We start from the raw sequence: 19941 nt of genomic DNA on the forward strand, positions 1-19941 counted from the left end.
AAAAAAAATCGTGACTATTAATGTAATCACTTAATCAGAAACAAATAATTCAGAAGATTAAGTGTACGATATTGGTTTATGCGGGAAGTTTTAATTCTACACTGCAAAAAATTTACATAAACGAAGAATGTTTTTTGAATGCCTTAATAAACAAACCTATGATTATCTTTGAAGGGGTTCAATTTATTCAGCTGACTGAACTGTAAACCCGAATAGAACAGAACCATGGTATCACATTCATAATCCAATGAATTTAATTGTGACCATGTACTTCATGATTAAAAGTACATCCGAGCGTGAATAATTTAAGAAATTCAAACATTCCAAGTTTTTCGTGTATGGATTATTTGACGCCCGCGGTACTGTTTTTTTTCCTCTACACATTTGTCGGTCGAGGTTGGTCGGTAGTTTTTCGAGAAATTCATTCGAAGTGTTCTGAAGTGGACCCAATGGTGAGTAAAAATCGAAATTACCAAGAGGCAAATGTTGATTCGTTTATTTTTATCATTTCTAGTAAAAAACCATCACACACTGCGAGTGAGTGGGTGCCTGGAGCGGCTACGGAAAGCCGGATTGTGAGAGACGGGTCCAGCGAATTAGTCCAAATCAATAAGTGTGAGTAAAGTGTTAATTTTTTTTTTGAATAAATAAATTTAAACGAATTCAACCGTTTTAATTCCTTAAAACTGAAAATGATGACAAAACAAGAAATAAATACAAAACCCCACCATGAGCAAATATTTTCATTACAGCGGTTTAACAATGAAAATCAAGGATTTTCATGGTTTTACTATGAAAAATTGGAAGCTGTTAAAACCATGAACTTTATATTTTTCGGCTTCTCAATGTATGGAAAATCGCCATTTTTTTCATGGTCACGCTGCATAACAATACCCCTTTTTCATGGTTATTTTCGTCAAAACGATGAAATGTATGGTCAAAAACTATGAATTCGAATGTGCATTCACGGTATTTTGGACGATAATATTCATTGTGTAAACCATACAATATATGGTTTGTGAACATGGAATTCATTGTTTTTTCATGGTACAATCCTATTCGGGAAGAGCTTGTCGAAAAATCGTCGAATCATCGACGATGATTTCTAGCGTAACATATTTGAAGTGACGGGTACCTTAATATATTTTACCTTCTACATTTTGTTGTACTTTTCTATTTTCCTCACTCTTCAGTGTGGATTTTTTAAATAAGATTTGATTAGATGTTCGGAAATTTCAAACGCGTTTTTATCGTTTCGAGCTAACTGCTAGTTTCGCCCTTATAAAATTGTAATATGCAATGTAAAAACCTGCCATCGAAGAACCCCTCTTAAATTTGTTTCGACGATTGGGACACACTGAAACTGAAACCAAACGAAAAACCGCCGCTTCCAAAAAACAAAATCAGTTTTGTGTTAAAATACCGTAAAATTCCTGCTTAACAGTGTTATATTTGTTACTAATAGTTTAAAAAGTTGTTTTTCTATAATGTTCTAACATCTAACAAATCGGTTGATAAAAGGTTTGAATTAATAAGGATACCGCCTAAAACTGCCCCAAGTCTAACCTCAACCGAAAGAATTCAAATTTCTGTTTACTATTTTCGCAGCTCGTTTACACAATGTCGACAGCGGCCAAAATCGATGCCCTGCGGAAGGGTTTCGGTAAGGAATCGACGGCTGCGGCTGCAATGGCGGAAACGAAGGCTTTCGTTGACGGTATTACCAAACAAGCGGACCAGGCGAAAATGGCAGTCTACTTGTTCCAGGAACTGTTGCGTTGTTACGATGAACTGATCGATGGCAGTTGGCAACAGGCCGAGGCCCTCTGCGAAGCCTTGCGCTTTCTGGTCGACGTATGTCGAGAGGCGGAAGATAGCATTAAATGTCACTTCCTGTTACGAACGTATAACCAGTTAGTTAATTTTCTGGGGAAAGAGGTACATTTGAAATGATTTAATTCAATTAATCGAAGTTAGGCATACAAGGTCATAGATGTCACTCCCTTGATTTTGTATATCTTTTACAATTTCACTATAATTTCTTATTTTTTTAGACCAAACAGCACCTCTTGGTACGGTGCGCTCAGCTTATGCTGCACTGTCCTCAGATGGATGAACACCTGGACCTGTACCAACGAGTCGGCCTTATAGTGCTAAAAATAATCTACTGTTTTCACGGGCGAAAACCAAAAATCGAAGCTAAATCCGACGAAGGCGTACAATTGGATCGTTCTATCAATATTGGATTAGAATATGTAACTGCTGCCAGATTGATGCTGGTGTCCAAATGGGCCTGTTCTAAAGATGACATAGTACGTGCCAAAGCAATCGCTATTTATAATGAAGTCTTCGATAATTCAATGGCATTGCTGTACCGTTTATTTGCTATGGATCAAAGACGAGCTACCGAGTTTTATTACAAGTTTGTGCAAATCTTTTCGGAAAATGGAGACTGTTTCTCTGAGAAGGAGATGACTGATTTGTTACGTGGAAGCATTCCATATCTAGAGACTATCCTTAGTTTTGGGGACGCGTGCAAACCTTACTTAGAGTTTGTTGGGATGTTAGATGCAATCCAATTGAGACTTGAACCCGCACGCAGTTACCTGAAGATATTGAAGAAATATTTAGAATTTCTAAGAAATTCAAAGACTGCAAAGGAAGCATTGATCTGGATTGTCGACAAATTGAAAGATCTAAGTTCCAGTTCGGAGCTACTTTTGATAGATATAATCGTTTTCATGACAACACAACTTCAGATTCATTTAAGCCACATCAAGGAGCAGGCATTATCAGTGGCAGTTCCAGTAATAGACCTATGCAAGTTGCTGATAAAGTTTAGCAAACATTGTCCACGCAATGTGACTACACTGTGCGCAAAATGTCCAAGCTCTAGTCGCCATTTGGTGGATTACATATCTAGTATGGTTATCAGTATGGCAATGATGATGCATAAATCTGGAAAAACAATCTCTCCAGAGATGGTGTCGTTGGTGAATGGATTTTTGAAACACAAGCTATTAACTCTGGCTGATTTGAACTGCGAGAAGCAACGCAGTCTATTGGATTCAGGTCTGCGGTTTGTAGTGAACTGGATTCGTGTATGCATCTCGATCGTTCCAGGACCGGATTTCCTCGAGTTGACAAAGTTAGTCATCGATTTTAAATATCGGTACAATTTTGATTACTTGACACCGTCGCATTTGATCCGTTTGGTAGAAAACATCTATCGTGATTCTGGACCTTGCCGGGAAATAATTGATGCCAAACTTACACGCTTACTTATTTTAGTGAGGGATGAGAAATTCGATAAAGAACAAGCAAAAGAGTTGGATGAAATAACTTTCGCTATAACCAATTTCCAAACTAGTGGGAATCAAGAAAACTTGAAAGAACTGAATATAGTTGAACTATTAGAACGTCAAGATATTGTTAAGTTTGGTTTCCCTTTTGATTATAAGCTAAGCACAGAAGAGAAAATAGCTGTATTACTTTCCGAAATGAACTGGATCTCGAGATACAAGCCAGCTAAAACCATGCAATATTTCAACCTGTTGAATGAACTGAATACGCATCCGCTTAAACTGGGAATGACGCTTTACCTCCTCCAAGATGGTTCTATAACGCAGATGTCCGAAAGCATCTTAGAAAACTTGAAAGTTAAACTACAGAAAGCACATGCCACTAAGCCTGCCGAACAAATATGTCGACATGGTTCTCTAGGTATATTGAATTATTACGCTTTTGGCACAACTTCGAAAACAATAGTAAACAAGCTAAAAAACGCTCAGTTGAACAAAAATACTTTTAAGGATAACCAAATCAATGGCGTTCTCAAAGAAAACAACATGGACCAAGAAATGCTTTTGCTTGATCAGCTTGAGCAAACTTACATCAACTACCGGCAATTGGTAACAACAATGGCTGACCACGATTTTCAACATTTCTCGTTGATATTTTCGCTAAATCAAATTTCTTCAATCCTCGACAATACCTGCCGCTTTTATCAAATATGCTACCATCCGCGACGAGCCGTAGAAATGCAAATAATGAACTATCTTCTGGTCAATCAAAAACCAGACCGTGCTCTTGATTTGTGCACTTCCTTGGGATACATCCTCGAGAATCATCAAGTGTACAAACTTCTAATCAACGACCCAGTCTACCAAAAACCTTGGACACCTCAATTGCACACGTTAGCTGAAAAAGCTTCCGATATCATAAAAACCTACGAGCAAGATTTCTCCAAAGTGCCAGAATCACGAAAATTCGCCTTCCTCAATCTGTACCTTGCAATGGCCCAATACGAATCTTCATACTCTGGTCTCGCAACGGCGACAAAGTACCTCCAAACGCTTGCCAATCTCATAAACCAACTGAAGCCGGCCTGTTCCCCCATTATTCGTGGTAAAATCTACCACACTCTGTTCCGACTGGTCGCAAACAACAATCTTCAACTGGCACCCCAATTTTCAACCCGGCACTTCATCCGGCTGATGCTGACCCACTTCAACGAACTGCAGAAACAATCTACGGACGCTTCGTTCGTTGTGTCCACCTGTACGCTGGAAATGACCGTCGATACCCTTCGGTATCTGATTGTTGATCATGACGCCGACCGGATGGAAGCCTACGTGGAACAGATATTACGGTTTGCTCTAAGACGCGGCGCGGGGCTGCGCTCGATGCAAATTATGCTGCTGTACGCGGTTTTGAGTGCAGACGGCGAAAAGGAAGATAAATGTCGAGTAAGTTTTGATGACCTGATGGTTTTTTTCAATTTTTATTTATTTGCTTTATGCTTTGCTTTGTCGTCTTTGCAGATGCTCCTCACTTACCTTGACCAGCTGTTGATGTTCAGACCAATAGCTTCCGATGACTACAAGCCGGAAGATGATAAGGCCAGTGCAGATCCCAAGCAGATCGTGCTCTCCGATGATTACGAAGGCCCTTTCTTTGGACCATTAGCTGACGATGAAGACTCCAACTTTGGGGTCGACCAAACGCGAAAAGCTGCCAAGCAACTTCACTCTCCAACAGTGAGTTAATATAAAACTGAACTTAAATATAAAAGAATCAAATCGTGAAATATCCATCTTTTTTTTACAGAAACGAAGCCTTTCGCCGAATCTGTTTCCGGAGAACGTAATAGATGGTCGCCATTATTTGATACAGCATCACCCCGGATGTAGTTGCCAGTTTTGTAAGTACCCTCAGTACAAATTCAAGGCCCTTTTCACGGCTACGGTTTATGCGAGGGTTGCTTTCTTGAAGGGCGATTCCGCCCAGTGTCGAAGACTGTACGAAGCTATTTCCGAAGAGTGGAGTTATTTTAGGGCTGCCCTGGATAACGATAATCTCAGTGGTTACAGGGATGAATTTTTGTTGTTTATGGCGCGAGTTTTCATGCAGTACAGTCAGTTTCTGGCCGGAGAAAATCAGCTCCAGCAAGCGACAAAAGAGCTAGCTAAAAGTGAGAGTATCGTTAAAAGCGTTCCATACGATTTCGGGCTGCTTAAAGAGATTCAATTAAGTATGGCAACGTTGAGAGATGTACAAAATAAAGGAAAAGCGACAACTAGTGGTTCAAAATTCCCTAGTTTTGCGGAATTCTGCAAACAAGAACGTTTGGACGTATCTCCGATTGTGGAATTCAATAAGATGAATTTGAAAACACCAAAAGTGGGACCCAATCGACTCATGCCCCGTACCGCTAGCAAAGCTGATGATTTGCAAAAACTGATAGTTCGCAAACGGCTGAAAAATACTCTTTCTCAGGCAACAAACCAAGATACAGAACTGATATCAGCTATGTCAGGATTGTCGTGTAAATCGGAACGAAAGCCAAAGACGGTCAACATATTTGTTGATTCTCCTGTAAAAGAGTTGGATAAAAAGCAAAAACTGTTCGCACAAGAAGTTTCATCCGAGGAACACCTTTCCCCTAAAAAACGTGGTAGGAAAAAGAAAACCGAAACCGAAACACCAGCAGCTGCTCCAAAGTCCACCCGCAAAAAACGTATTCCTTTAAGTCCAAGTTCTTCGAATGAATCTTTCAAGGATGCACTTGTCAAAGGACTAAACTTCAGCACACCCAAAGTTCAAAGCTATTCCAACCGAATCACGACACGTAGTACCTGCAAAAAGCCAAAGCTGGGCTCTGCGTTCCCCAAATTAAAACGTTTACAAAAACAATCTCCAGAACCAGTACAGAATCACTCTTTCAACAGTTCATTCCGTGATGTATTGCTTAAGTCGCTAACTGAATCCAACTCAAAGCAACTAAAACCAACTAACAACACTAGTGTCATTGTACTGGACGATTCAGACGACGTGATAAACACCAGTATAACAGAACACCTGTCCATCAACGAAAGCAGTTCGGGAGTGCTGTCGTTGAAGAAATACTCGGACCGAAAGGCCGTCAATACGTACGGTAGCGCGCGGAAGCAGCCCACGCTAGCCATCACCAAAACTCGGCTGAAGTTCGATGATCTAGCGGTAGTTGACATAACGACACCTACCGGTTCACCGATGGTCATCGTAACACCTGCCAGCAGCAGGCATCAAAAAGAACCGAACAACAACACCAACAGTAAAGGTTCTCCGGAAGTAGTGAAACGTGCCAGAGGAAGGCCGCCCAAAGCGGCCAAGGTGGTGTGCAGCACAAGTCCACCCGTTGGGACAACCGTAAGGAAAAAGGTACGAGGACGTAAGGAACATAGTTGAATACTGGTACATTTCCACAAGGTATTTCTGTTTTGAGTAGTTTTATTATTTTTTTCTATAGTGCGTTTCGGAAAAAATTACTTTAAATATTTTTTAACTAGCAAGTTTTTGAAAATAAAAAAAAAATGAATACGTTATAATATCTTAATTTTTAGAACCTAATTGAAGAATTTCAAATAATGAACCACTTTCTCTAGAGTAATGAGATGAAATAACGTATTTAAAATTTGAGAGGCGTTTGTAACATTTATTCAAAGATTTGAAAACATTACTTTTTGGAATAGATTCTATTTAACACACTAAAATTCTTTTGACATCTTTCGTCAACCTCATTTGGACAGAAAGTCTGTTAGATAATTTGATCTAATATCTAATATGCGAGCGATTTGGTGTTAATGATCATCGGTGAAACAATCGATGAGGCAGAAAACAACGGTGCCTGTGGAAAGGGTTGGCATCTGGGTGGAAGAAGCTTCAGATACCCCACTTTAAAACCTATATTACCCGTGACAGACCCAACAGACCACATGGAGATAACTGTTTTGAAAGACACACGACATCTACGGAACAGGAGCTAAAATACTTCAAAGAAATGGCCAACAACCAGAAACAACCAGAATAAGGAGTGTTACGAAGCAAGATTTGTAAGAGGAGTGCAAGGAGCTCAACGTGCTGCATCAATGCTCAGGTGACAGGAGTAACAAGACGCATTGAACAACGCAAGATGGATGCACTGGCTAATGCCGTGGTTTTTAGACCTGAATGAGCAAAATAGGGACTATGAAGAGCGTAGATACGGAGGAATCGGCACAACAAGCGATCTTTTCTTGCCCCAGGTTCATGTCAAGGCGTAGACAATCTCTAACTTTGAACGCTGAGAGTTGTAAACGAGCTGTGTCGCAGTGAAATCTCTGCGAGGGAAGCATAACAGACATAAAGCGAGAAAAATGCGGGAAATTGGTAATTTTCATATTTTCAATTAAATTCAAAGGATCGGTTATTCAAAAAATCATTGAAAGAGAAAACGTTAAGATATTTATGGTTAAGTTTCAATTGTATTCGTCTTTAAGCTTACCTATACTTCGTTACAGATGATTATATTAATTAATGCAAAAACCCGCACGTTCATCTTCTAGCCAAATACTTAAGCTGCCTCCTTTGCCAGGCGTTCGGCCTTTTCAACCACCTCCTCAATCGGGCCAACCATATAGAAAGCAACCTCCGGTAAATGGTCCAGCTCACCCTGCAGGATCTTGGTGAAACCCTTTATGGTTTCCTCCAAAGGAACTAGCTTGCCGGCATGGCCGGTGAATACTTCAGCCACCTGGAAGGGCTGAGATAGGAAGCGCTGAATTTTCCGGGCCCGAGCTACTGTCAGTTTGTCTTCCTCGGACAGTTCGTCCATACCCAGGATAGCGATGATGTCCTGTAACGATTTGTAGTCCTGTAGAATCTTCTGAACTCCACGCGCAATGTTGTAGTGCTCGGCACCGATGATGTTCGGGTCCATGATACGGGAAGTGGAATCCAGAGGATCGACGGCGGGGTAAATGCCTAGTTCGGCAATAGCCCGAGACAGCACAGTGGTGGCGTCCAAGTGAGCGAAAGTGGTGGCTGGTGCCGGATCAGTCAAATCGTCCGCAGGTACATAGATAGCTTGCACCGATGTGATGGAACCTGAAGAAATAATACAAAATTTGGAAGAGTTCAATATTACATTGGTACACGGAGCATGATTGACATTTAGTTTTGTGTGGTCTCAACACTTACCCTTCGTTGTTGTGGTGATTCGCTCCTGCATGCTACCCATGTCGGTGGCCAGCGTAGGCTGATAACCTACAGCAGACGGAATACGGCCCAGTAGAGCTGATACTTCAGAACCAGCTTGAGTGAATCGGAAAATGTTATCAATGAACAATAGCACATCTTGTCCTTCCTGGTCACGGAAATATTCGGCAACGGTCAATCCTGTCAACGCCACACGAGCACGGGCGCCTGGTGGTTCGTTCATCTGTCCATAGACCAAGGCGACTTTGGAGGTCTTATCCTTCAACGAAATAACTCCGCCTTCAATCATCTCATTGTACAGATCGTTTCCTTCACGTGTTCGCTCTCCAACCCCAGCAAACACGGAATAGCCACCATGGGCTTTGGCAACGTTATTGATAAGCTCCATAATCAGTACAGTTTTACCAACACCAGCGCCACCGAACAGCCCAATCTTGCCACCCTTAGCGTAAGGGGCCAATAAATCGACCACCTTAATTCCGGTTACCAGGATCTCCTGTTCAACGCTCATCTCTATGAACTCGGGAGCTTCAGCATGGATTGGCGCCGATAAGTTAGTCTGAATAGGACCCCTCTCATCGATCGGTTCTCCAATCACATTGATGATACGACCCAGAGTTTCGGCTCCCACCGGAATACGGATTGGTGATCCCGTATCTGAAACACGTTGTCCACGAACCAACCCCTCAGTACCGTCCATAGCAATGGTACGCACGGTGTTCTCACCCAAATGCTGAGCAACTTCCAACACCAATCGCTGGGACCGGTCTTGAACTTCCAATGCATTCAGGATCGGTGGTAGGTTCTCATCGAACTGCACATCCACGACGGCACCGATAACGGCTACCACCCGGCCTCCGGCTCCAGCAGCTGCCTTGGTCGCGGTTTTAGCAGCATAGCTCCGGACGAATTGGCCGGCAAAGTCGGCCTGGAACCGGGGATTAATTTTAAGCACATTTCTCAACGAAGACAACATTTCGGCGACTGTGTTACGGTGTTGAAATTTTTTCTTCTATTCGCATTACATAACACACTGTGCGACCCTGTTGAAAGGTTTTGCTGCACGGGATGAAATTTGATGCATAACCAGGGATGCCAGGTGACGGGGATAAAAAATCGAAAAAATCAGAGCATTTTGAAAAATAAGACACAGTCCCCTGATTTTCTGTAAAACGCAGACTTTTGATCCTTCGTCCAGATATTGCCCAGAAATATATTTTGTCTTGATTTTTGAACAGATTTTAAATATTGAAGGTTGAAATCCATATTCATGTATCGGATATGGTCCATAAGTTCCAGGTTCTACTTAAAATTTTGCTTATGCATAGGTAGGTCATATATATCACCAATCATTCCATGAAACTTAATTTTTTATGTAAGATCGGCATGGTACGTGTAACGAGCCTATAGTACTATATATGTTTACTATAGTTTCTTTAGGTACGTGGTAAAGAGACTGTAGGCTAAGTTGCTGTCGGGGATGAAGATGATGCTCCCCTGCTGAGAGAAGTGAAAATGGATTTTCTACTCATTTCTTGGACAACGAAATATTGCTGGCGTCTATCAAGACAAGACGTTGTAAGAACTCAACGAATCGTTTCTTGGTGGCCATTACCTCCATCAAAAAAGCTTGTAAGTCAACCCAAGCTGTCACCGGTAAAAGCAGCCAAAAAGGGTGGTAAGGCGAAAGGCTACCATGACATCACAATAACAACCAGTCCTTATCAGGACTTTAAATTCTTACATAAAAGAGTTTAGAATAATTTATTTTTCATATAGATTAAAACATTATTTCAACAAGAAACAACTTCTCTAACCAAAACAGGCAAAAACTACAGTTAAATTTTTTTAACTTAATTTACCAAACGATGAAACTAGCTATATTTTTGTTTCCCAATCCAAAAATAAATTATTTGAAAAACCTGGTTTTATTGGAAACTATAATTGTGTACAATTTGTTAAGTTCTGATTAAAGATCACGACCCGAAAATGGACCACGGATTCAGGTGCTCTATTGAATAATGGTGCGGAGCTTTTCTTCCCCTATTTGAATTCAAAAAGAATGTACGCACGCCCATGATTTGTTTCTCATTTTCCGATGTTCCTATTTCAGACGTTGCTAGCAAGAGGAACGCCACAAAGAAGAAAATTTCTTTACTCTTTCCTTTTTTACTCTTCCTTCTTTGGTCTGCTCCAGCAGCCTTAACCCTGTTTACATACCGATACCCCGCGGATACCTACTCCATTTTTGTTTGGGTTGAATTGTTTTGGTTTCCATTTACCGCATATATTGCGTTAATTTTGGGTTCAGTTAAGTTTCTCATAACAATCAAGAATGACCTCAATGAATAACGACAAAGACAGTCCGCTGAAACGACGGATGGTTCCCAGAGGTTTGCAGAAGCTTATCGAGCAATGTTTGAAAATATACCCGGATCAGACCAATCCACTGCAAGTGACGACTGTACTCAAATATTGGTATGTATTTTTCTAAAGATCCTTCATACCTTAACATTTCTTATTACTCTGATCCCTCTTCAATTGTCGAATAAAAAAAACATTCCTAATTAAAACTGACTCTCCTGCTTGATTCCAGGCTTGGAGGACAGGACCCTTTAGACTACATAAGCATGTATCACAATCCTGGCAATCCAGAGCAGAACGTTCCGCCTCATTGGCATTACATCAGCTTCGGATTGTCGGATCTACACGGTGACGGAAGGGTACATCTACCCGATACGGTTGGTGGTCCTGAACCACGATCGGGAATGGGATTCGAACTGACGTTTCGATTGCTGAAAACATCGGGCGATGCCGACGAGCGACCACCAACATGGCCCGCAAATTTACTGCAAGCATTGGCCAAATATGTGTTCCAGTCAGGAAACAGACTCTACACCGGAGACAACATTCCATGGCGTCGTTCTCTTGATGGTAAGACATCTTCTATCCAGCACATGCTTATTGCCGAGGATCCTCAAATGTCTCGCACGGAGACTCCGTTCGGTTGGGTCGATTTCTTGCAAATTGTTGGGGTTAGCAATGAAGAACTAGAACAGGCTTCTCGGTGGAATGGTAAGGGTGTCCTTAACATCCTCCAGAAAGAACCTTTAACAGGAGGTCAATGGTTGATAACAAACATGGCCCGCGCAAAAAGTGTCTTCGAACTATTTCCCGAAACGTTGAAGCAGTTGGAGCTTGATTTAGAAAAGGAAGGGTCCGATTTGGCAGGGGTCGGTGCAGACTTCACCTTTAAAGAACTTTCTAAAAATGTGACTGTTAAAAAGGAAATCGATCCTGAAGATGAAATCACAAAAAGCATTTCTTCTTGTAATATTGAAATTAAGAAAGAATTTAACGAGGGCCTGGAGCATTCTAACTCTTCAGACATGATTAATCCCTTCCACCATTCGCAAGTTCCTTCAAGAGTGTTACCCTTGGATGGAATCGAACTAACGCTGGCGCCCTATGCGGCCAAATTCCTAGTGCTAGCAATCAAAGATCGCATCCGTCATGGGCGACATTTTACGTTCAAGGCACAAAACATGGCGGTCACATTCGTGGCAGAATCAGTAACCGGTACAATTGTTAATAAAGAAGCGCCATACGGTGTGCTTGGCAACTGGGTGCAGATTCTGATTCCGAATTCGCTGATGCCGAAAATGCTGGATGCCTTTTCCGGACTCCACAAAAGTGCTGATAATCTTAAAATTCCTCTAACTTACGAATGGTCGGAGCATAATTTAAAATTCATCATTGATAATCCTGCTCCAGAGTTGTTGAATCAACAGGGTCCTATTCTAGCATGAGAATGCTACCAAAGTAAGCATTTTAAACATTCATTTACTTGGCTTCCAACGAAAGTATTTTAGACAAATAACTTTTAATAAGTAATCAAAAATTTGAGTGCCTTTTTTATAGTTAGAAATTAATAAATTAGGTATTAGGTAAATAGAATCTCATTTTTCTAACAAATGTAATTTGAAGCAAACAAGACTATTTTTTCATGTATTTACATATATTCGACCTGAAAACATCCAGCACCCATTAACCTTTTCAATTTTTTTTTATTTTAAAAAAATCCGTTTGTACGAATGACATTTTTTATAAAATAATATTATATTGTATTTTAAGTGGTGAGTTTAATTAAGAAAGAAAGTTCTTTTCTATGTGATATGGGTCTTCTTGGGTATCGCCGAATATTAGGACCATCAATCCAAAAATACCATCAAACTGAAATCCAGAATAAAAACAGACACAAGATTAAAGGGTGATACGGTCAAAATTTGGTCAATATCAACTTGACGTATTTCTTTCAATTTTGCATTTAAAAAACCTGAACACCCCTCATTTTGAAGGTGTATAGCAGTCGTCTGTTCCGCGTCGTAATCAAGAATGCCTTTCCTTCGCATCGTTCTTCCTCCCGTCCGTCGTTTACACACTCGATTTCGTATCACCTATATTATGTTTATTGAAACCCCAGTTTACGCATCGTTACATCCCTCCTTTTTTTAAATTCCAACTCATTCTTTCTACTTATGAACCGGTTGTATGGAATGAACATTCCGTTTATCAACCACAATACAATCAAAACAATGTCAATTTCAAACGGTATCATATTGTTAGACGAATGACTGTAAATAAACACAATGAAGATGAATCCATACAGTAAAGTTCAAATTTGTTCGATATTTCCCTTCTTATATATATTAAATGTCAAAGTCCTGTACCTCATTTGTGCTCTACATGGATACCATTTGTCCCAACAAATAACCACATATCCTTTCTCCACTTCATGTTGAATTTCTGACGCTATCCCCTCACTACAATGGATTTTTGTTTTAAATGCCACGTACCGACCACTTAGTGATTTTCAATCCGGTGATTAAGATATATATACCATTTATTTCACAAAGTTCTAACCGAGCGCCCTGTTGTAAAACTGATCAGTCATCTTCGGAACTCGATAGCCATGAGCCATGAGCCAAAAGATATCTGGGATCTCACAAATCTTAAGAATCTTGAACGAAAATTTGTAGCTTCCTCTCGACGTCTACCTCCGTTTTCATTTCGTTTTACTTTCTTTTAATAAGGAAATACGAGTGTAAAATCGGAACGTTTACTCTTGGTAAGTGAATCCCTGTAGATCTCCATGTTATCACTCTTTACTTTATAAGTCTATTTAAAATTAGGTCGCGTCTTTCAACTTTTCTACCATGATCACGAAATCAACAATCCCTTTAGACCCTTTTCCAGTTTTTCTGCCAGATTTCTGACTGATGCACTTCAAAATTTCAGCAGAACTCTTTATGATCAAACTGAATCTAATAACAAAAACTGTCAAATCAATATGAGAGATACTTATATCCATATCAATTTCCCAGAACGAGTGTTCGTCAATACTTCCGCTCATCACATCTCTGAAGGACATCTCAGCCTCTACTGCGAAAATTTTCACCACGTATTTGAAAAGTTTCATCAGTCTGATGTTTTTAATTGTTTCTTCGAAAGTTCTGTGGCGTCATTATGAAACATCTCTCTCATTACAAAATTTAGTATAAAACAGTTTCTTTGCTAACCCTTCCTTATCCAAATATCAGTAGGTTATTTACACCTAGTTTGCTTGCTCAGGGTTTGAACTTTTTTTTCCAACCCAATCGCATGGATCTAGTTAGTTGGTCCAATCAAACAATGATATCAAAACAGCTCAATTCTTTAGATGCATATATGATGATCAGAATGAGGCAACGGTTCCTGTTCAAACGACGTCAAACCCATTGGGCGAAGGATTAGGTCCACCCATCCTGCACATACATGTTCCTACGATGCTGTTCATGTACCAACAAAAAAATCTCAAAGAATATTGAATAGAATCTCAAAAATGAGTCTCTTCCATCAAGTAACCTCTATGTCGTTGTGCAGCAACCTGTCTGCGGATCGTGGCGAGTGAGATTTCTCATACTATTGACGAGCCTCGCCAGCGATTTGAGGGCTAAAAACATCATGTTTTCGTACTGAGAGTTCCGACTCGAATCGAATAGCCCAGATTAAAAATCAGATCACGAACCCCATTTGATGCTATGCCTAGTTCTTATATAAATCAAATAGCATTTAAGATTACATTTCGTATCCAAATTATCATCCAAAGACCAAACCTATTCTTAGCTTTTCCCCAAATATTAAGTCGTCATAAAAAATAATCCATTCATATATATGTTCTTGCTGAATTGATACTCGATAGATGTTGGATATTGTAGCTTCTCTGCTTTGAATTCATTTCAAAATCATCGATGTCCGCTACATATTTTTTTATCCTATTGTTCCTATTCATTTTTGCCGGATAATAAGACTCAGAAGCACCCGTGCGTCTGCTGATAGAACTTGAATGAAGCACGTCAATCTTTTAAGTTCTAGCACAAGTCCATTCGTAGGGGGGAAATGCTGAATCAGGATTCTTAAACCTTTTTCACGCTGTTTAAGCGCTTGAGCACGTACCTTTTCAATTAGTTTAGTTAAACTCTCAAGCCTTTAACCATTTACCTCTACCTTCTTCCAAAACTCTCCATATTTGAAACCAACGTCACCCACCAACTTTTCTCTTCAAGAGCCCAATCTATTTCATTTGTTTTCAACATTTTTTTTTCATGATTTTCATGATAATTTCTTCAAAGAACCTGTATGTCTCAGGTTAACGTCTGTTATTTCTTGGCTAAACTTTTTTTTTGTAATAAAAAGAGCTTACGAAGTCGTGTCTTTCTTTTCTAACATTTACTAACAGTACGTAATCTCTGGCATAACTCAAGATTGTGTCTTATACAAATCAAGTATCACTAAACAGCACGTTCCATGCATTTGTGTAATACGATACCTTCCGGATGAAAATGCAACTCTATCTCGCCGTAAGGCTACTTAAAGACAAAAAAATGTTAAATATATTTAGCCCGAAGCAAACCATTTCTCAAACATACATCTTTCACGAAGGCTAACTCATGCGACTTCCAAAACCAGCAACACAGATGCATCATCCAACATCTGTAAGCATAGAACAATGAAGCATAAGGAATGAACCAGTACTATCGCACACAGAGTACGAATTCCATTGCATATCATCTCCAACTTCAGCTTTCAATGAACACGGACCAGAGCGTCTTAAGCGCGTAGTACATCATTTCAAACCCGATGCACATAACATCTTTATGAAATACCAGCACGAAGTACGTCACCTGTGGCACAGAATATTATTGCATCTTTATCGCCAGGTATCTTAACCCTTGCAAAAGATCTTCTTCTCGGGCACGGATCTTATCATCGCCACGACGAAGCGTACCATCTTTAGCACGACATATCACATATCTAGCACAAGGCTTATCATCTACCTTAAAACATATCTCCTCCGAAACAGCCAACACGCATAACAATCTTTAGCACAAGCACGACATCAATAGCACGAAGCATAGGATCCAACTGATCCAACACAGATAATCTTTTTCACAGGGCGTATCGATCCCAATACTTTTTCGTTCATCGTCATCACGAAGCATAACATCTCTAGCAGAAAAGTACATATGTGAGCACGAAGCATCCTTCCTTAGCACGGAGCTCAATCTTTAGCACGAAGTAAGATCTGAAGCACGAAGCATACATCCTTAGCACGAAGCATCAATCCTTAGCACGAAGCATCAAACTTTAGCACGAAGCATCAATCTTTCAGCAGAACTCTACACACCGGGTCTACTTGAAATTATTCTAAAATTCAAAAAGTATTTAAATTCCAAGCAATGTTTTCTTCTGCCCCACATGAAGCATAATCAATTGCAGGAAGCATAGCTATAACACGAGCATAACTGTGGCACGAAGCCTAGCTGAGCACGAAGCAAAGCTGTAGCACGAAGCATAACAGTGGCACGAAGCCTAGCAAAGCACGAAGCATAACAGTGGCACGAAGCCTAGCTGAGCACGAAGCAAAGCTGTAGCACGAAGCATAACAGTGGCACGAAGCCTAGCTGAGCACGAAGCAAAGCTGTAGCACGAAGCATAACAGTGGCACGAAGCCTAGCTGAGCACGAAGCAAAGCTGTAGCACGAAGCATAACAATGGTACGAAGCCTAGCTGAGCACGAAGCAAAGCTGTAACCGAAACATAGCTGTAGCACGAAGCATAGGTTTAGCACGAAGCATAACTTTGGTACGAAGTCTAAATGAGTACGAAGCAAAACTGTAGCGGCAACATAGTTGTAGCACGAAGCATAACAGAGCACGAAGCATAACAGAGCACGAAGCATAACAGAGCACGAAGCATCTCAATATGATCATTAAACATCTCTTCAAAAACGAATCATCACATGCTAAATCCGACTCATTTCATTCCGTAGCATCAAGCAATCTCTTAAATATCGTTAAGTAAGGGCACTTCAAGTGTGAAGCGCGAGAGCTAAAATCATAGTTGTAACAAAAAAACATTAGCAACCAATTCAAACAACTCCCACTTCACCATCAGAAACTTCAGCGCCACTCGTTCCATGGAAATCGCACTGCGACGTAAATTAATTTCCGCTTATGTTCCGGCCTCATTCCAGCTTGTAAAACCACACTCGTTTCGCACTGATCTGTGTTTAGAAATTCCCGGATACGACAGCCGATGCCATTTTCATCACTTAACGAGAACTTCCACAATCTTTTTTTTTCTTTTTTGGTACATTTTGTTAAATTGTTACCCCATGAAAATTCTTACTACGCAAGAACTTCTTCACACGACGCCATTTTCGATTATTCGAATTCGAATACTGGGTGACTTTTGTTTTCCAATTTGGACACCTTCCTAAGTGTCGCATCTCACCTCCATCGCCTTCCCCTATAAAAAATCAAGACCGCAATGTTATTTAACAAATTCGCTCACCAATTTTCAGCCTCGTCGCCATTATAGCAGTCGTCTGTTCCGCGTCGTAATCAAGAATGCCTTTCCTTCGCATCGTTCTTCCTCCCGTCCGTCGTTTACACACTCGATTTCGTATCACCTATATTATGTTTATTGAAACCCCAGTTTACGCATCGTTACAAGGTGTGTGTGTAGAATGTTGCTCCTATTTTGATTTTGGAATTCACTCTTCAGTTGTCAAAATGCCGTCCAAGGAAGAAGAGCAGCGTATCAAAATTTTGCTCGCGCATTGCGAAAATCCGAGCTACTCGCACGCAAAGCTGGCAAAATCGCTAAAAGTTGCCAAATCAACCGTTACAAATGTAATTAAAGTATTTGGGGAACGTTTGTCGACAGCCAGGAAGTCTGGTTCGGGAAATCGAAAACCGGAAGCCGCTGAGACGACAAAGAGAGTTGCCGGTAGTTTCAAGCGAAACCCTACCCTCTCTCTCCGAGATGCCGCAAATAAGCTGGGTGTATCGTTTACAACCGTGCATCGAGCCAAAAAACGAGCCGGACTATCGATTTACTAGAAGGTGGTGACTCCAAATCGCGATGATAAACAAAATACGACGGCCAAAGCGCGATCCCGGAGGCTGTACACGACGATGCTCACGAAGTTTGACTGCGTGGTAATGGACGACGAAACCTACGTCAAAGCCGACTACAAGCAGCTTTCGGGACAGGTGTTTTATACGGCAAAAGGAAGGGGAAAGGTAGCAGATATTTTCAAGCACATGAAACTGTCAAAATTCGCGAAAAAATATCTTGTTTGGCAAGCCATCTGTACCTGTGGCTTGAAAAGCAGCATTTTCATAGCTTCCGGGACTGTCAACCAAGAAATCCCAACACGCCAGAGCTCCGCCCAATTGAGAAATACTGGGCTATTGTCAAGCGGAACCTAAAGAAGACCAAAAAAAAAACTGCTAAGGACGAGCAGCAGTTCAAGGCAAATTGGCTCTCTGCGGCGAAGAAGGTGGACAAGGTGGCTGTACAAAATCTGATGGCAGGGGTTAAGCGTAAGGCCCGGCAATTCGGATTTGGAAAAGCGGAAGTCTAACTGAATATTTTTCCTGAATTTCATACTAATTTAATTTGAAAAAAAAAATTTAATTTGATTTTTTAAATAAACGATTTTACCGATTTACACGCGTTTTCCCTTGACCAAATTTTGACCGTATCACCCTTTATAAGACGGCAAAAATCTATCCGCAGAAATACAGGATTTGTTCGCCGTCAAATAGGAATATATGCTGCAGACGATGGCGGCAATCACGATCGCTCTTTGGTCACCTGTCAGAGTTGCTAAAACCACACTAATTATGGGTCTTCAACACATCAGTTCCTTAAAAATGGTCTCGAATGATCAGCGGAAGTCTCGTGCTTACTATGGACTCCACAAGCAACTGCGGTCGAGAAGACTCAGCCCTCGCACTATGTGTAACCTGTACACGCTCATTAAACCGGTTGTTTTCTACGGGCACGAGACATGGATATTGCTCGAAGAGGACCTGCGAACACTCTGATTATTCGAGCGACGAGTGTTAAGAACCATCTTTGGTGGCGTGCAGGAGAACGGAGTGTGGAAGCGAAGGATGAACCACGAGCTCACGAGTATCCAGAAGTTGGTGAAGGCTGGCCGGATACGCTGGGCAGGATATGTTGCGAGAATACCGGACGACTGTCCTGCAAAACAGGTGTTTGCTACGAATCCGGTAGGAACGAGACGAGCAGGGACCAAGTTAAACCAAGTGGAGCGTGACCTGACGAATGTGGGATGTCCGAGAAATTGGAGAATGGCTGCTATGTACAAACAAAAAAAAATTTCGACTGTCAATATGATACAATTTGAAGTTTAACGACTTGTAACTCTATTCGGGTGCATCCAAATAATAGAAAATCCATGTGACCCTTAATAAATTCTTGAATCTTTAATTTTGCATCATTACAGTAGTTTTTCGATTTTATCACGGTCAAAAAAAATTTCACCGTGAATATGCACAGAAAAAAATAAAAGCTGTAGAATTACGGCAAATATCCTGTAACAAAAAGGAGCAGGACATTTACCGTAATTTTACAGGTTAAAAAAAATTTACATGACATTTATTATGACATTAGTCAATATTTTTACAGGCTGGTTGAAAATTACAGGCATAGAATTTCGAACCGTGCCTCTCTTTCACTTTTTGATTTATCGGTAAAAATGTTTGAGTGAATGGCAAGTGATTTTAATTTAAACTAAAACACAATAAAAGTACAATATTATTAACAGCAAATTTATTAACAGTATCTTTATTGGGGGAAACAATTAGCAACCAAAAGGAAATCAAAAAATAGATCAACAACTAAATTTGTATTGCCTAAAAAGTATTCATATCAATCGGCAATCCAATAATTATCTAAGTGTGCAATGATGGTATTGGACAATTCTATTTTTCTTAAATAAATCGTTATACTTTACCATCAGCAAAACTTTTGAGCCTATTCCATCAGCTAAAATTGATCCAGGTG

At 40.5% G+C, this 19941-nt stretch overlaps 4 protein-coding genes across 4 annotated transcripts in view; 2 read left to right on the forward strand and 2 right to left on the reverse strand.

The window, feature by feature from the left end:
• LOC129755884 (axin) overlaps window positions 1–19941 on the reverse strand; it is a 357557-nt gene that overhangs the window by 175274 nt on the left and 162342 nt on the right. The gene's annotated exons all lie outside the window — the stretch shown is intronic.
• Window positions 1373–6828, forward strand: LOC129755880 (uncharacterized). The gene is made up of 5 exons (XM_055752572.1): window positions 1373–1521; window positions 1609–1938; window positions 2055–4748; window positions 4824–5039; window positions 5110–6828. Exons 2-5 carry the CDS (start codon window positions 1621–1623, stop codon window positions 6727–6729), a joined length of 4848 nt encoding a protein of 1615 aa, XP_055608547.1. The 5' UTR covers window positions 1373–1521; window positions 1609–1620; the 3' UTR covers window positions 6730–6828.
• Window positions 7772–9545, reverse strand: LOC129755887 (ATP synthase subunit beta, mitochondrial-like). The gene is made up of 2 exons (XM_055752584.1): window positions 8500–9545; window positions 7772–8406 (listed from the first exon to the last, which is right to left on the reverse strand). Exons 1-2 carry the CDS (start codon window positions 9491–9493, stop codon window positions 7874–7876), a joined length of 1527 nt encoding a protein of 508 aa, XP_055608559.1. The 5' UTR covers window positions 9494–9545; the 3' UTR covers window positions 7772–7873.
• Window positions 10613–12650, forward strand: LOC129755891 (suppressor of fused homolog). The gene is made up of 2 exons (XM_055752587.1): window positions 10613–10995; window positions 11114–12650. The coding sequence occupies exons 1-2, from the start codon at window positions 10853–10855 to the stop codon at window positions 12324–12326; spliced, it is 1356 nt and encodes a 451-aa protein (XP_055608562.1). The 5' UTR covers window positions 10613–10852; the 3' UTR covers window positions 12327–12650.

The sequence above is a fragment of the Uranotaenia lowii genome, chromosome 3, assembly GCF_029784155.1.
Source record: "Uranotaenia lowii strain MFRU-FL chromosome 3, ASM2978415v1, whole genome shotgun sequence".
Classification (NCBI taxonomy): Eukaryota; Metazoa; Arthropoda; class Insecta; order Diptera; family Culicidae; genus Uranotaenia; species Uranotaenia lowii.

Bases quoted from the DNA above. Each gene is read 5' to 3' on its own strand.
- LOC129755887 (XM_055752584.1), bottom strand. From the start codon at position 9,493: ATGTTGTCTTCGTTGAGAAATGTGCTTAAAATTAATCCCCGGTTCCAG. The intron at 8,407-8,499 runs GTAAGTGTTGAG...TTATTTCTTCAG, and splicing joins AATCACCACAACAACGAAGG to GTTCCATCACATCGGTGCAA.
- LOC129755880 (XM_055752572.1), top strand. From the start codon at position 1,621: ATGTCGACAGCGGCCAAAATCGATGCCCTGCGGAAGGGTTTCGGTAAG. The intron at 1,939-2,054 runs GTACATTTGAAA...TTATTTTTTTAG, and splicing joins TTAATTTTCTGGGGAAAGAG to ACCAAACAGCACCTCTTGGT. The intron at 4,749-4,823 runs GTAAGTTTTGAT...TCGTCTTTGCAG, and splicing joins AAAAGGAAGATAAATGTCGA to ATGCTCCTCACTTACCTTGA.
- LOC129755891 (XM_055752587.1), top strand. From the start codon at position 10,853: ATGACCTCAATGAATAACGACAAAGACAGTCCGCTGAAACGACGGATG. The intron at 10,996-11,113 runs GTATGTATTTTT...GCTTGATTCCAG, and splicing joins ACGACTGTACTCAAATATTG to GCTTGGAGGACAGGACCCTT.